General features: G+C 40.7%; 1 protein-coding gene across 7 annotated transcripts in view; it reads left to right on the forward strand.

The window, feature by feature from the left end:
• The window catches only part of sox5 (SRY-box transcription factor 5), a 142,894-nt gene extending 133,393 nt beyond the window's left edge, over positions 1–9,501 (forward strand). For all 7 annotated transcript variants that reach the window (XM_051953450.1, XM_022217910.2, XM_022217934.2 and 4 more), the window contains 4 exons: positions 2,839–2,941; positions 3,874–4,047; positions 4,814–5,030; positions 6,486–9,501. In XM_051953450.1, coding sequence (XP_051809410.1) covers positions 2,839–2,941; positions 3,874–4,047; positions 4,814–5,030; positions 6,486–6,783 — 792 coding nt within the window. In that variant the 3' untranslated portion in view covers positions 6,784–9,501. The remainder of the gene's footprint in view (positions 1–2,838; positions 2,942–3,873; positions 4,048–4,813; positions 5,031–6,485) is intronic.
• The last annotated feature ends 5,371 nt before the right edge of the window (positions 9,502–14,872 follow it).

Here is a 14,872-nt window from a genome sequence, read left to right on the forward strand (position 1 = left end):
ACGAGTCCCTTAGAAATAACTACAAATTAGTGTGTTTTATCTTAGTGGGGGAATAAAAAAAAATCCTAAATTCTGAGGACTAAACGCACAAATCCGCTCAAGTCTCCAAAGTCATCACAAGCTGCAGCGTCTCATTGTCAGTGTGTAATAATTTGTCTTGCCATGTGCCATCCCTGCTGCACCATGTAGGAGGTAAATCAGTGTACAATGTACCCGCTGAAATGTGTTGAAGCTAAACAGGGCCAGATAAGGTAAAAAACCAGAGGCATCGCAGAGGTAATGAGTGTGTCTGTGAGGCGCACTGCAGGGCTGTTGTGCATGTGTGTGTGTGTGTGTGTGTGTGTGTGTGTGTGTGTGTGTGTGTGTGTGTGTGTGTGTGTGTGTGTGTGTGTGTGTGTGTGTGTGTGTGTTGTGTGCGTGTGAGTGTATGTGTGGCAGAGCGGAGCGTCAAGGAGACGGTAATGTGAAATGACGGCGCCGGCTCCTCGGCAGCGTGGCTAAATTGTGGTTATTTGTTAAACACATTGGGAGTCAGCTGGTGCACGCGCAAGCAACACACACACACACACACACACACACACACACACACACACACACACACACACACACATTTATATAGAGAAACAGTGTGCTGGAAGCATCTGCACCGCTGACATTCAACAGCTCTATCTGTCTCTTTTGCTCTCTACCTTTTTTTTCATGTTTCCGACAGACTGATTTGTGTATTCAAAGCAGGTTTATTGTAGACAAATTACAGAAATACGCTTTCATATATGTACATACTGAATTTTTAATAGCTGAGGCCGGGAATGTGATCAATTCTGGTGAGAATTGCTGCTTTTCAGGAGCATGTTTTGCAGCTTGTCACACACAATATGATGTCATTCAGACTTTTAATGCAATGCAGGAGGAAATAATCTACTAGATATGATTTTACTTCATAATTTTTTGTCATTTCTTGATAAATTAGTGAATGCAAACATGTAAGAATACAATGAAAGAGACCGAAAAAAAGTTCTGAGCTGAAATTATGTATTGTTAAGATGATTTTTTAGCATTATTTGGAATATATTATTAGCTTTCCAAATTGCCAAACAACTGTTTGAAATGTAGGGGATATGCATGTTTTATATATAAAATCAATTTCCTGTGTTCATTTCAGCTGCATATAACAGCCAATCATCTAAATCTAATTTTGACTTTGACTCGTTGTGCTAATAAAGTACAGTTGGTTTCATTCCAAGTCTTGATGTTTTAAATTCCGCTTTTCTAATACAAAATGAAATAAATATCACAATCACGCCGCCTCCGGTTTCCTCGGCCCTTTGGCTTTGTGCTGCGTGAAGCCGTGAAGCGTCTCTGCGTTCGGATACAACAGTGTCATCTCTGACACACTCGCAGGATTAGTTGTGTCGCTACTTTGTGTCTTGGCTCCAGTGTCAGCCATTCAATCCACTTTTCTCGTGTACTGTACCGGGGCTTAATGTCAGACTAGGCTGTCATCCACTCTGTCTCCCTGCTCATCACACACTTACACACCGCATAAAGCCATTAAACAGCACATTTAATCTGAAAATCTATAAGTGTGACACGCGTTTTGTGCTGTTTCTGGCACGTGCTTTCTGAAGGAGGTCCCTTGCGAAAATCTCCTAAAATATTCCTCATTTACATACAAAATGACTCCACAATTCCAGGTTATTGTACATTTACGAAAAACGCAAGACACTCAGAAATAAAATACTTTTTAAATGGCTTTCAAAAAACAGATTTCAGTCGCGTGTGTCTGTGTGGCTTTTATTCTCCCTCTCTTCCCTCCCGTGTCTATTTATTCCAATCTGGGGGGGAAATTATCTCTAACAATTAAACTCTATTGGACTAAAAAACAGAGAAAATGCATTTCATTATCATTCTGCCCTCCCCTCCGTGCAGCCAGCCAGCTCGCCGGGGTCACATGTAAATGGAGAGGGACACTTTTTGGAAGGTTGTTTTAGAAGACGACAGTGTTTTGGGTAGCGCTCCTAATCGTATAATTAAACTGTAAAACGTTGGCCGCGGTGCATGTTGTGTGCGAGCGTGTGTGTTCGTCCGCAGTCAAGTTTGGAGCTCAGACTGCGCCGGCTGCTTGCATTAAGCATGTAAATGCTCAGTAAATCAGCCTTTTATTGGTTGTAATAAATACCCAGGGGGCCGTGCGGCGTGGCCTCGCTCTCGTCGGCGCTGCACTCTCTCGTTCTCTCTCTCTCTAATGCGTCGACCCTCGGGGGCCTCTGCAAGAGAGAGGCAAGCCGCCGCACTCCACTCTCGCAGGTGGCTGCCAGGAGTCGCTGCACACACACACACACACACACACACACACACACACACACACACATAATATGCAGCACACACGCACACACACACAAAGCGGTAAACATCCAAATAGGACTAAATGTAATCAACATTCTTACACATGCAAACATACACACAGATGTGTGCTCAAGCATGCAGGCGTACAGCACTCAAACAATTTGATGTTGACATTAACGTTTCCGCAAACTGACACCGAAATGAACCAAAGCACAAACTGCCTATCTACTGAAATCACCACCGTTATTTGTCCGCTTCCTCTCTATCAGGATCCGCTGATAGAACAATTACTATATACAGATTTATTTCAGATCAAAAGGGAACAGCCGCGTTCTCACCGGGCGTCTAACTCAAGATATTTGTAGCAGTTTTTGCTGTAAAAATCAGAAAAAGAAGATGAAAGTTGCATATAAAAGTCGATGTTTGGGTGTGAAAGGATGCACGTTTTGTGGTCTCATTCATTCATGTGCTCTGACTCTTTGTCTTGTTTAGGACAAAGCTGCCTTGGAGAGTCTGAGTCAACAGCTGAAGCAGCAGGCGGAGGACAAGTTCAGCCACGCCATGCTGGACTTCACCATGAGCGGAGACTCTGACGGTAGGGAAACATACATACACACTCAGTGGGGGACAAAAAGTGGGCGATTTTTTTAACCCTCTGAGCTCCAAGCAGTTTCTGAGCATTTTTATGGCTCCTGTCACATTTTGTAACTAACTGTGGGCTCATTTTTTTAAAGCAATCAAGTCCTGCAGTTGAATTTTTTTTTTTGATCGTTTATTTTTTTAATTAAAAAAATAACGTTAAATCAGGTGAACAATGAATTGTTAATGCAACATGTGCAACATAAGTGTCAGTGTGTTATCAATACTGGAAAAAAAAGACATTTCACTGTCTATAGTATTAACTGGCTTCTATACTTGTCTCCTATCTGTTTTGTCTAAACACTGCCTGCAGTTCAGCCTAAAAATTCCCAGAATTTTTGTCGTGTGACTGTTGGTTGTAAATGAAGACTGATAGCTTCATGGTTGCACTAAGGAGAGCAGAATTTTTAGCCAAAGCAACTTCTTTACTTTTTGGCAATTTTTTAAATAAGACATGTAGAATAAAGTGATTTTGATGAAATGTGAAATATTTTAAGCTTAGATTTGGTTAATTTCCCCAAAGGAACAGTGCATCACAAATAGTTCAAGGAGCATCAAAAGTTGAAAATCCAATGGTTTTTTTGTCGTTTTTACAGTTTCCAAATATGTTGAATAGTGTAATTTTTGGCAATATTTTAAAGATGCAATGTCTTTTAAACCCACTGGCAAGTTGTGATGTTCAGATGGTTGAAGAAGGATGAGCAGAAGATGTCATTTTTCATTTCAATTATTTTAAGAGCTGAATTTTATCACTTGTTTAATAATATACTGTATAAAAGCAAGAGCATGTACAATGTTACATTGTAATGTCAATATTTCTTCATGTTTATTTTTGGACTTAAGTTTTGTCTGCATCATCCTCACACCTTTGTTTATTTTCCTCCTCAGGCTCCCCTAGCGTGTCTGACTCTAGAATATTTCGCGAGGCTCGGGGTCGGAGCAGCAACGAGCCGCACATTAAGCGGCCGATGAACGCCTTCATGGTTTGGGCCAAGGACGAGCGGCGAAAGATCCTCCAGGCCTTCCCTGACATGCACAACTCCAACATCAGCAAGATCCTCGGTAAAAAATAAAAATAAAAACACATACACACAGGGGGAAAAAAAACCCAGCAAAGCAAAAAGGAAAGATGCTTGTATTCCCACCTCTATTTCCTCAAACACACACTAATATTGATTTCCTTACAAGCGGTGGCATTGTGTAAGCGGCTGTTAATGAACGGCTGGGGAGAGCACCGCTCCGACAAATGATGATATAATTCATTATGCATTAAACAAGCAGCGCGAGGCCGCCTGACATTTCCCCCAGACCGCCGGGATCGGCCCTGACATTTTAAAGAGCTCCTAAGCGTTTTATAACACAGGGAAATCTGGTTTTAATAAGCCTCCTCTCTCTCTCCCTCTCTCTCTCTCGATTGCTAACAGATCGCAGAACACAGAGAGGGAAAAGACAGAGAGAGAGAACAGCCAAGTGCTGACAGCTTTTACCCATTAAACATACAGTAGTCAAGTGCAAATTCAGACCAGATATGAAACACACACCGGGGGGGGAAGACACGCTCAAGATTACACCTACACACACATGCAGCGGCACTGATAGTACAAATCTGCAGCGGAAACTGAGCTGAGAGATGACAGCAGGTTAAGTGAAGTCCTCATTAGCCGAGATGAGTACCTGTCGTCCCCGCTGCTCTCCTCATTAACCTCCTTTTTTTTTTGCTCTCTTTAGCTGAAACTTGCATCTTCATCTGGGTGTTTCGCGGTAATTTAAATGCGATGTGGAGCACCTCGTTTCAGTTTTAATGCTTTATTTTCGCCTCTCTGTCCAGGCTCCCGCTGGAAAGCCATGACCAACCTGGAAAAGCAGCCCTACTACGAGGAGCAGGCTCGCCTCAGCAAGCAGCACCTGGAAAAGTACCCCGACTACAAGTACAAGCCGCGGCCCAAACGCACCTGCCTGGTCGACGGCAAGAAGCTGCGCATCGGCGAGTACAAGGCCATCATGAGGTCCCGCAGACAAGAAATGAGGCAATACTTCAGCGTGGGGTGAGGCCACTGACAACAAGTGTATTTAGACTCTTCAGAATAAAACTACTACCAAGACTGAACACATTTTCATACTCAGTTAGAATTAGAAGTTTCTCATTTACATTATAAATAAAATATAAGCAAGAAATGAATTCAATTTATGGTGAATGTCTCAGAAACAATAACTTCTAATTTTTAGGTGTTATTGCCCTCTGAGTCCCAAAACCCACCAACAAGTCTGAAACGTGTTATCTTTTTTTTTTTAATCACCAAAATGACACCATTTACAGGAGCAAATAAAGCTCTAAAAACACAAAAAAATTGACATTTTATGAACTGATCCTGTGTGACGTCTGATTCAGGTGCGAAAATCTAACCTTAGAATGATGATATTTCATCAAAAATCACTTTATTCAACACGTCCTGTTAAAAATGTGTCAAATATAAATTGTTTTCTGTAACAAACCAAAAAATTCTGCACTCCTTGGAGCAACTTAGCAACTGAAATGCCAAACATTTGCTGACTTTTCATCTGAATTGCAGGCAGCGTTTTCAAAGAGCAGATAAATCAAGTATAAAAAACAAATAAAAATGTAAATAGCAAGATCTCTATAGTTTGTAGAATCATCAGTTTTTCCTGCACTGGTGACACCTGTAGGCACTTGGAAAATGTTACATATATATATATATATATATATATATATATATATTGATTACAACATATAGTTTTTTTTTAATTCATGTGAAATATAATGTAATGTAAATGTAAGCATCAATTAAATGAGCTTTTGTTTTTTTCTATATATGCCATTGTAAGTGAGTAATACTTCAAATGAAATATTTCTGAGATCTCTCCATTCCTAGTCATGGTTGTTCTGTCTTCATAGAGGTGCAGGACTTTATATGAGTCCACAATGAGAAAAAAATGTGACGGGAGCCAAAAATGCTCAGAAATTTGTTGGGGCTCAGAGGGATAAGCGTGTTAGGTAGAAAAACACTCCATCTTTTTTACTTTTTTAATGTTTTTTGAATATGTCTTTTAAAAATAAGCCTTGCTATCTCATTTAAGTGCAAGAACAGCGGTTCCCAATCTGGGGTTCGAGGCCCCTAAAGGGGTCGCAACACAAGCAAATACTGTAAAAGACGATGAAAAGAAAAAAGGATATTTCTACTAAATACAGTTGTGTTATTTTTAAATCTGCCTTTGATATTTGCTTCTTGTCATGTGAAGTCAGTTCTCTAAAATGTGTTCATCGGGAGGAAATAAAAAACGCTCAATTAAACAGTGCAGCTAGTTTTAAGGGGTCATGAGCAGATTTCTCCTTAATTCTACATACAGTGCATTTTCCCAGTTGCTGAATTACTCCTTCAAAGGTGCACCAGCCAAAAACGGGGGTAACATCTGCCCAAGGAGGATTTTTTTCCCCGTATTATCGAAGTCTAACATGAAACTTTCCCCTTCTGTGCCTACAGGCAGCAGGGCCAGCTGCCCCTGTCCTCTGCAGGCGTGGTTTACCCCGGCGCCCTGTCAATGGCGGGGATGCCGTCGCCCCAGATGCCCTCGGAGCACTCGAGCATGTCCAGCAGCCCTGAGCCCAACGCCAACCACCACCAGAACCCCCACATGCCCGGCCTGAAGGGCGACGAGCCACGAATCAAGGAGGAGGAGCTGCGGTTAGACGACAGCAACGGCGACGTGTACGACGACTTCGACTATGAGGACGAAGAGGCCGACTACGCCAGCGACAACGAGAACCACATCACCCAATAGGACGGCGCTGGAATCCATGCCGCCCGCTTTTGAAGCCAATCACTGCTGGTTTAAATCACACAATCCCACCAATCAGGAAGGAAACTTTTGCCAATCACCTTGAGAACCGATTTCCCCCCCCCCCTTTAGAACGCCACCCGTCGTCCCTCCTGACTAACATGGACTCTTTAACGGAGCCAAACCTTCCCCCTGTCTCCCGCCGGAGTCCTGATACCAGCATCTGATCAATCAACTGAAGCACAGGACCTGTCACTCACACTGACTGTTACACGAACTGGGACAGAGGCAGAGAAGCCGGTTTCTGAAGGAATATTCGAGTACTACTGCAGGAGTGTAACGCCACGAGTGAGGAAAACTTTAAAAAATTTGCTCTCAGAAAGCCAACCTTTTAGCCCCGTTTGTAGAAAAAAGGAGACATTTCAAAAATGAAAAACAGTGGACCTGTCAAAGGCGAACAGATGACACTTTAAGATGGCGGACCTGTTTATTATCAAGAGACACTTTTAAAAAAAAACAGCTTTTTTGTTCTTTGGTTCTATAATATTCTCACTCAGGTACACGGTGCCAATAAGTGGCTTGTGAATGTGATTTGTTGTTTTTGTGCTACAAGTTTGAATAATAATAGAAAAAAGAGACATTTCTTTTTTCCCCTTTTTTTGTTGTAAAGCACCTGAACGACATCAGACGTTTATTTTTAACAAAAAGATATCTTTTTTTTTTCTTCAACCTCGCAGCGTGCTGTCAGCGGTTCCTCCCCTGATTCCTCTTTTTTTTCATTTGTGTTTTCGTGACCAACCCCAACTTTCCCCCCTGTTTTGGAATCCAATGGGACGGTCCAGGCAGGACTGACCAAGCACAGCGTGGACTGTCCCAAATGAAAAAAAGGGGTGGGGGAGTCTCTCTCTTCTGGAGCAGAAACGAAAGCACTGTGTTGTGAGACAATCTTTCTTCTCGCTCCGTCCCTCTGATTTTTTTCCTGATCTCGTCCAGGGCAAAAACAACATCGGTAGCTGGAAAGAAAAAAAAAGTGTGTGTCCGTGTGCGCTCATTGGCTTCTTTTTTTGTTTTTGTTTTTAGTGCAAAAAAAGACAAAAGAAGCAAGTAATGATTTGCCGCACACTAACACACTACTGTTGTTCTGTCCGTCAGTGTTTTTCCCTCCAATCATGTCGTCCTGCTGTAACCCAGTGGGCGGAGCCGAGGCGAAGTCAGCCAGTCAGTGTTTCCGTTTGTATTTGAATACTGTATTTTATTATTTTTCTCTTCAAAACTGCCTCTAGTCTAATAATATTATTAACAATAATTATAAGGATGGTCAGCGTTTCCTAAGTTTAGTAAGTTATGTACAGTATAATTTATTTTTCTCCTCTTTATTGGGTTTTTATGACCATATGAAACTATGACAGTCAATGAAACATTATTCTATTTAGCTGGTAGGTATTTAGATCTAAACTAAAGTTGCTTTTTTTGTTCCCTTCCTTTGCTATTTTGTATTAATCGTGCGGACGGGTGGGCTTGACGCCAGCCCTTCTTTTTGTTTTTTTTTTCATGTCCAAACCCATTTCTAAGAAGCACTCAGACTCTGAGGAAAAAGAAGAACATGTTTTTTTTAATTATTATTATTAATTGTTATTATTATTTTATTTGTAATGATTATCATAATGTATAATGTGAAAGTTTCCTCTTTTTTTTAAAATTTTGTTTTCTGTGAACAAAGAGACCCCCATCCCCTTGTTTTTAATACTCTGGCCGCCCCCAGACGCAGTGGAACATCCTTTAGATTCGGATCCACATACATGCACATAAGCAACATTTGAAAATTAAGAGATTATCATGACAACCAAACAAATCCTATGCTGTCCTTTTCTCCCCCATTTTAAAATCCTGTACATATATCGTGTGATTGCAGTGATTTGATTTTATTTTTTTTGCTAAATCATAGGAAAGCAGTGTTTACTGTGATCCGCTGAGGATGTTCCACTGTGTGACCAGGCCAATCTTTTACAGTATCTTTATCTCATCAGGAGCCCTTTTGCTTTGTTTGAGCTCCACGTGATGCTACAGGAGCCATGACTACTCTTCAGGTGTGCCGTCACATAGTGATCCCCCCCTAAACTCACAATCATTTATTCTCGCTATAGGTGTTTTTGCTACATATCAAGCTTCTGGGTCTTAATTTTTTTGCTGTATAGTCACATAAACATTGTTTAAACCCCCATGCTGGAGAGAGGGGATCCATTTCAGGAGGGTGGGTGGGGCATTAGGGCATCAATCATCCCTGCTGGCAAGGTCTTACCCCCATATCAAGACAATGAGAAGTGATAATGATATTATTTAAGACAATCAAAGTCATGAGTGGAGCTCAAAACAAAGTTATTACAAGAAAAAAACGAAAAATATCTTACCATCTCAACTTGAAAAATCAAGAAAGATAATTATGTAAATATAACATAGAGTTATAGATTTATATTTTGTTCATAACACAGTGTAATATAAGTTGTATATTTCTTTTTTTCTCTCCCTACTGTCTCTTTTATTGATGTTATCCATGCCACAGAAAAAGCAAAGAGTCGCAGTGCTCTCACAAAAAAAAATTTGAAGAAAAATATCAAAGAAATAAAGAAAAACAGAAAAAAAAAAAAGCCGTGGGCTGCCACCACCATCTGTTCTAAGTTCACTTTTTTTCAGTATTACTGCCAGACAAGGCTCTAATAAAGACAGCAATGTGTTCAGTAAAAAAAAAAAAAAAAACTTGTGCTGGTCCTGGTCACTTTTTTGCACTACACTTGCAATCACACAATGGCACAGACAAAAACATACATCCTTATTGTATGCTCCAATATCAACAGAGAACCTGAAATGATGCACACAAACGCTTAAAGGTGGATTTTTTTTTTTTGCCTTTGAAAGACACTTCAGGTAGAAGCGGTTCAGTCGTCTCCATAACGATGGGATAATTATGTTACATTCTTATTTTATGCAGAAAAATCTACAAAGAGTCTGAAATGATGCACAAAACTTCTTAAAGGGGCATTATTTTGCATTTAAGATGTCATTATTAAGGTGGAGCCAGTTTGTTTATCTCCATAACAACGTGCTAATTATTTTAAGTCTACCTTCATTCAAACATACATGGTTATATCTTGCAGGAATGTCAATGGAGAGTCCGAAATGATACACACAAGTTCCAAAATGCTGGGGGGTTTTCGCCTCTAATAGATCTTTTCTTTTTTAAGGAAAATGGGTTCAACTATTTCTCTAACGAGTTAATTGCACAATAGTTTTGCAAGGTGCATTTTTTGCCTCTAAAATCTCATTTTTAAGGTGGAAAGGGTTCAATCATGTCCACAATAATGTTTTAAGCATAGTAAGTCCTCCCTCACATGAACATATATGCTTATATCGTGTCGGAAATAATGCACACAAGTTCTTAAACATGCATTTGTTGCCTTTAAGAAGTAATTTTTAAGGGCTGAAATGATTCATTCATCTCCACAACATGTTAATTTTGCAAAGCCCCAATTCATACAAACATCAATCCTTATTTTACACAAGAATATCAGCAGAGTCCGAAATGATGCACACAAGTTTCTAAAAGTGGATTTTTTTGGCCATTCAAAGGTAATTTTGAAGGTGGAAACTGTTCAGTCATCTCTATAACAGTGTGTTAATTATGCTAAATCCATCTTCACACAAACATACATACATATTTTATGAATAAATATTAGCAAAGAGTCCGAAATGATTGACAAAACTTCTTAAAAGTAGATTTTTTTGCCTTTAAAATGTCATTTTTAAGGTAGAAAGGGTTCAAGCATCTCTATAACAACATGTTAATTATGCAATATCCACCTTCACACAAACATACATGCTTATATTTTTTAGGAATGTCAACGGAGAGTCCAAAATGATGCACACAAGTTCCTAAAAATGAAATGTTTTGCCTCTAAAAGGTCATTTTTTAGGTGGATGGATTCAACAATCTCTTTAACGATATGTTAATTATGCAAAGTCCACTTTCACACAAACATACATCATTATTTTATGCTGGAATATTGATTCGGAGTCCAAAATGATGCACAAAAGTTCTTAAAGGTGCATTTTTGCCTTTAAGAGATCATTTTCAAGGCAGAACCAGTTTAATCATCTGCATAACAGCATGTTAAGTTTGTGAAGTCCCCCTTCACACAAATACACATCCTTATTTTATGCACTAACATCAATAGAATAAAAAAAAATGCACACAAGTTCCTAAAAGTGATTTTTTTGTCTTCAAATGGTCATTTGTAAGGTGTAAACGGCTCACTTATCTCTACAACAATGTGAGAATTATGAAGTCCACCTTCACACAAACACATATCCTTAATTTATGCACCAGAGTCCGAAATGATGCACACAATTTCTTAAAAGTGGATTATTTTTGCCTTTGAACAGTTCAATCATCTCAACCTGTTAATTATGCTATGTCCACCTTCATATAAACATATGTTCTTTTTAAAGGCCAAAATATCAATGGTGGGTCCAAAAGGATGTGCACAAGTTGTCAAAGGTGCATTTTTTTGCCTTTAAAAGATCATGTTTTGAGGTGGAAATGGTTTATTCGTCTCCATAACAACGTGTTAATTATGCTAAGTCCACCTTCTTGTCCCTCCAATCAGAGGGCCAGCTGGGAGGCGTGGAGAAGAATCACGGGCCGTTAGCAACCTGATAACCTAATTAAGCACAACAAGGGGACATGGGGGGAGGAAACGGGAGGAGGGGTGAGTGATGAAATGTGTGCACATGTGCGAGTCACAAAAAAAAAGACTCTCACTGTCTCCTTAAGCCCCGTCAAAGCTCCGGATGCCGGCTGCCTGTGCTGCCGCCGCTGCTGCTGCTGCCACCAGTTTCGAATCTTTAATTGATGCTTGCTTAAGGATGTTGAGGATGTTCGAGCCTCCACTTTTCAAGGGGTTAAAAAAACACAAAACCCCACTCAGAGCACCCATTAAAACGCTGTCCCTCCATCTGTGTCCATATGTTCCCACAATCAACCCCCACCGCCGCCCGGTCCGATGCATAAAAACAGTTAAATGCACTCAGAGGAGATGAGTCTAACGTGCTTTGCTAATTACCATAACTTCACACACACACATACACACAGGGGAAAAAAAACTCCTTTTGATGCAATAAAGAGGCAGGATGGGGGCAGATCCTCGACTCCTACGGTAAGTGAAGGACTTAGTTGTTCTCTGGGCATTGTGAATTTTTCAGTGGCAGCCTGGAGGTAAAAACCTGAGAAAAGGTTTATGTGTGAATAGTTGAGGAGCAAAGAGGGGATTCAGATTTTTCTTTTTCTTTCTCTTTTCCTTTATTGTCAGCAGTTCGGGGGAAAAGATGCTGGAGGAAGCAAACAGTGGCTAGACTCAGATTAAAATCACACCCTAAGGTGTGCTGGAGCTCAGCTTAAACCACGTTCCTCTATTACAATAAGCACATATTTACATTTGAATGCGTGTGTTTAATATGATTTCATCTGCGCTAACTTTTCCCCAGCTATAGATCAGTTAAAAACTTACATCTCGACATGCGCTCGGTGTGACTTTGGCCCTCTCGCCTGCACCGGCTCAGTGAAATATGCAGTTTTCGACCGTGGGTGTTTGGAAATTGAGTGAAAACGATGTCACATTAATGATTTAAAGTCGGTAATAGGATGTGCTGTGACGCTGAGCCGCCAGCTAAGCTGAGTTTAAGGCTCCGGCGTTAATGTATTCATGAGGAGGAGGATTATACAGAGACAAGAGCAGCTAGAGAGCTGAGTGCAGCACAGCAGCCAGGGCCAACAGGCCTGCTAGATATTATATATATAAAACTACATTTACACGAGTGCACGTTTGCACAATGCAGGAGGTAGTGCACAAAAAGAATCCTGTAGGGATTGCAACTAAACACACATCAGTAATATTAGCTTTATCGCAAATGTTGCATTATTTTACCTATTATTTCTTATTGATAAAGCTTTGTAGGTGCACTGAAAAACTGCTATTGATAATTTCACAGAAAACAAGCTCCGGCAGCAACTGCAAAAAATGCCACAGTTCTATATTAATTCTCGCCCCAAACCCAGATATTAGCACAAATATGTGTTTATCTGGTAGCACTGTTTCTTCTTTCATCTTTGATTCTGGCAGCTCCGCTAATCCCCCGTCTAACATACTAATGTATACACAAACTGCAGCATCATTAAAACCGAAAAAAGGGGAATCATGAAAGTATCATAAAAAAACCGAGTCAAGTACTTAAGCTGCAATTTTTTTTCATCAAATATTTCAAAAACAAAAAAAAGGAAGTGGCTGCCTGGCCATTAAAATCAGGTGGCTGATGCATTAAGACTCCATAAAATAATCCCATATCAGAAAGTGCCTGCACTCAACCCATAAAAATAAAGTAACATGATGCTGAGATGCAAAATAAAATATAGATATGCAAGCATGTGGTATGTTAAATATATATTTTTTGGCAGACGGCCATGCTACTACTTTATTTCTAGTGATTTAAGCGTAATGTGCTGGTCACATGACAGAGCTGCAGGAAACCGGTGACCGAGCAGATATTTATCGGCCGGTTGCAACCTCACCGCAACTTCCCGCACTTCTTCTCTATTTTCACTCAATGAGCAGAGTAATCAGCGTGACACAAGGCAAACAAAAACAAAGCGCCGTCAGTGTTTGAGCGACGGCCCTAATGTGACAGATCTGAGAGCAGCGGTGTGTGAGGGACAGGCGTGGTGCGCAGCGGAACAGGGAGGCCCGCGGGGCTGATTCCCCCCGAAAAAAGAAAAAAAAAAAACAAGACTGGGAAACTGGCTCGACGCCCCTGACACGTCGCCCCTCTGCTCAGCCGCCACTCTCACATGAAACACTCACCGGCGCCATCATCATCGTCAGCGGCGACGGCGGCGGCAGCAGCTGGCCTACTTTCACCTCCTGTCTGTCTCCATCACAGAATTAGTTTATTTCCCCTCGGTTCTCACTGTGATCGTGTCTTTCTCAATGATTCATTCATAAGACTTTAGGCACAATTTGACCCTCATTTCTTTGTCCCCCCTGTTTGACCTTTGACCTTCCAGTTCCTGCCGAAACACTGCGTAAAATGTGACGGCAACACTGCTGAAATCTACATTATTTAATCCCTTTACGTAAATAAAAAGGCACATATATCGACATTTATGCAACAAAATCGTGACATGACAAATTATGATCATCAGATGTGTAGGTGGACCAATCGCACGACGGCAAGCCACCCAACTTTTCACAGTAAACTTGAAAAGCATGATGTTGTTCACCGAGCGGCAAATATCAAAGCGAGATAAAGAAGTGGGCGCTTTAACGTCATTCCAGGAAATATATATTTTTTTGAGACATGGAAAAAAAAATGAAAAAAAAAAGCCTGTAAAACTGTTATTTTCTCTCCCCATCAACACCCTAATGCACACATGCAAATATTATGCTAATGGTATGTTAATTGGTGGAGTAGCTGCAAAGCAGCCCTGCTGTTCAAATGACTGGTGAGAAAATAGGTGGGGTCAGTCACAAGCTGTAAAAGCAGCTCCAACACAAATAAACAAAACCCTCGGGGATTAACAGAACAAGGGCCAGTGATAAACGGATGAGAAGAGAGACAGGGAATACAACAGGCTGCAAGTGAGGGGACAAGGGAATCAGCTCAGGGATAATATGGAAATACGAAGAAGCAGAAGGACATAAGTGGAGGACGAGGGGTAAGAAGGCTTTATGGAGAAGACACGGGGATTAGGAGGGGAAGGAGAAAGGACAGAGGTAAAACAAATACCTAAAGGAGGACATTCAAAGGCGGGAGGTGAAAGACGGCTGTAAATAAAAGGATAAAGCAATGAGCACTGTAGAGGGAATTAGGAGTAAGAAAGGAGAGAAGAATAAGAGGAGAGGTGGAGGAAGATTAAACATCTCAGCGAGAAGGAAAAGGAAAAGTTGCCCAAGCAGAGTTTTAACCTGAACCTGAAGTCTCTGTTTTGTTTTGCTTCTGTCACACTTCCACTTATCATGAGCTAATTTTTCACTGCAATATAAAC

This window comes from Acanthochromis polyacanthus, chromosome 1 (genome assembly GCF_021347895.1).
Source record: "Acanthochromis polyacanthus isolate Apoly-LR-REF ecotype Palm Island chromosome 1, KAUST_Apoly_ChrSc, whole genome shotgun sequence".
Taxonomy (NCBI): Eukaryota; Metazoa; Chordata; class Actinopteri; family Pomacentridae; genus Acanthochromis; species Acanthochromis polyacanthus.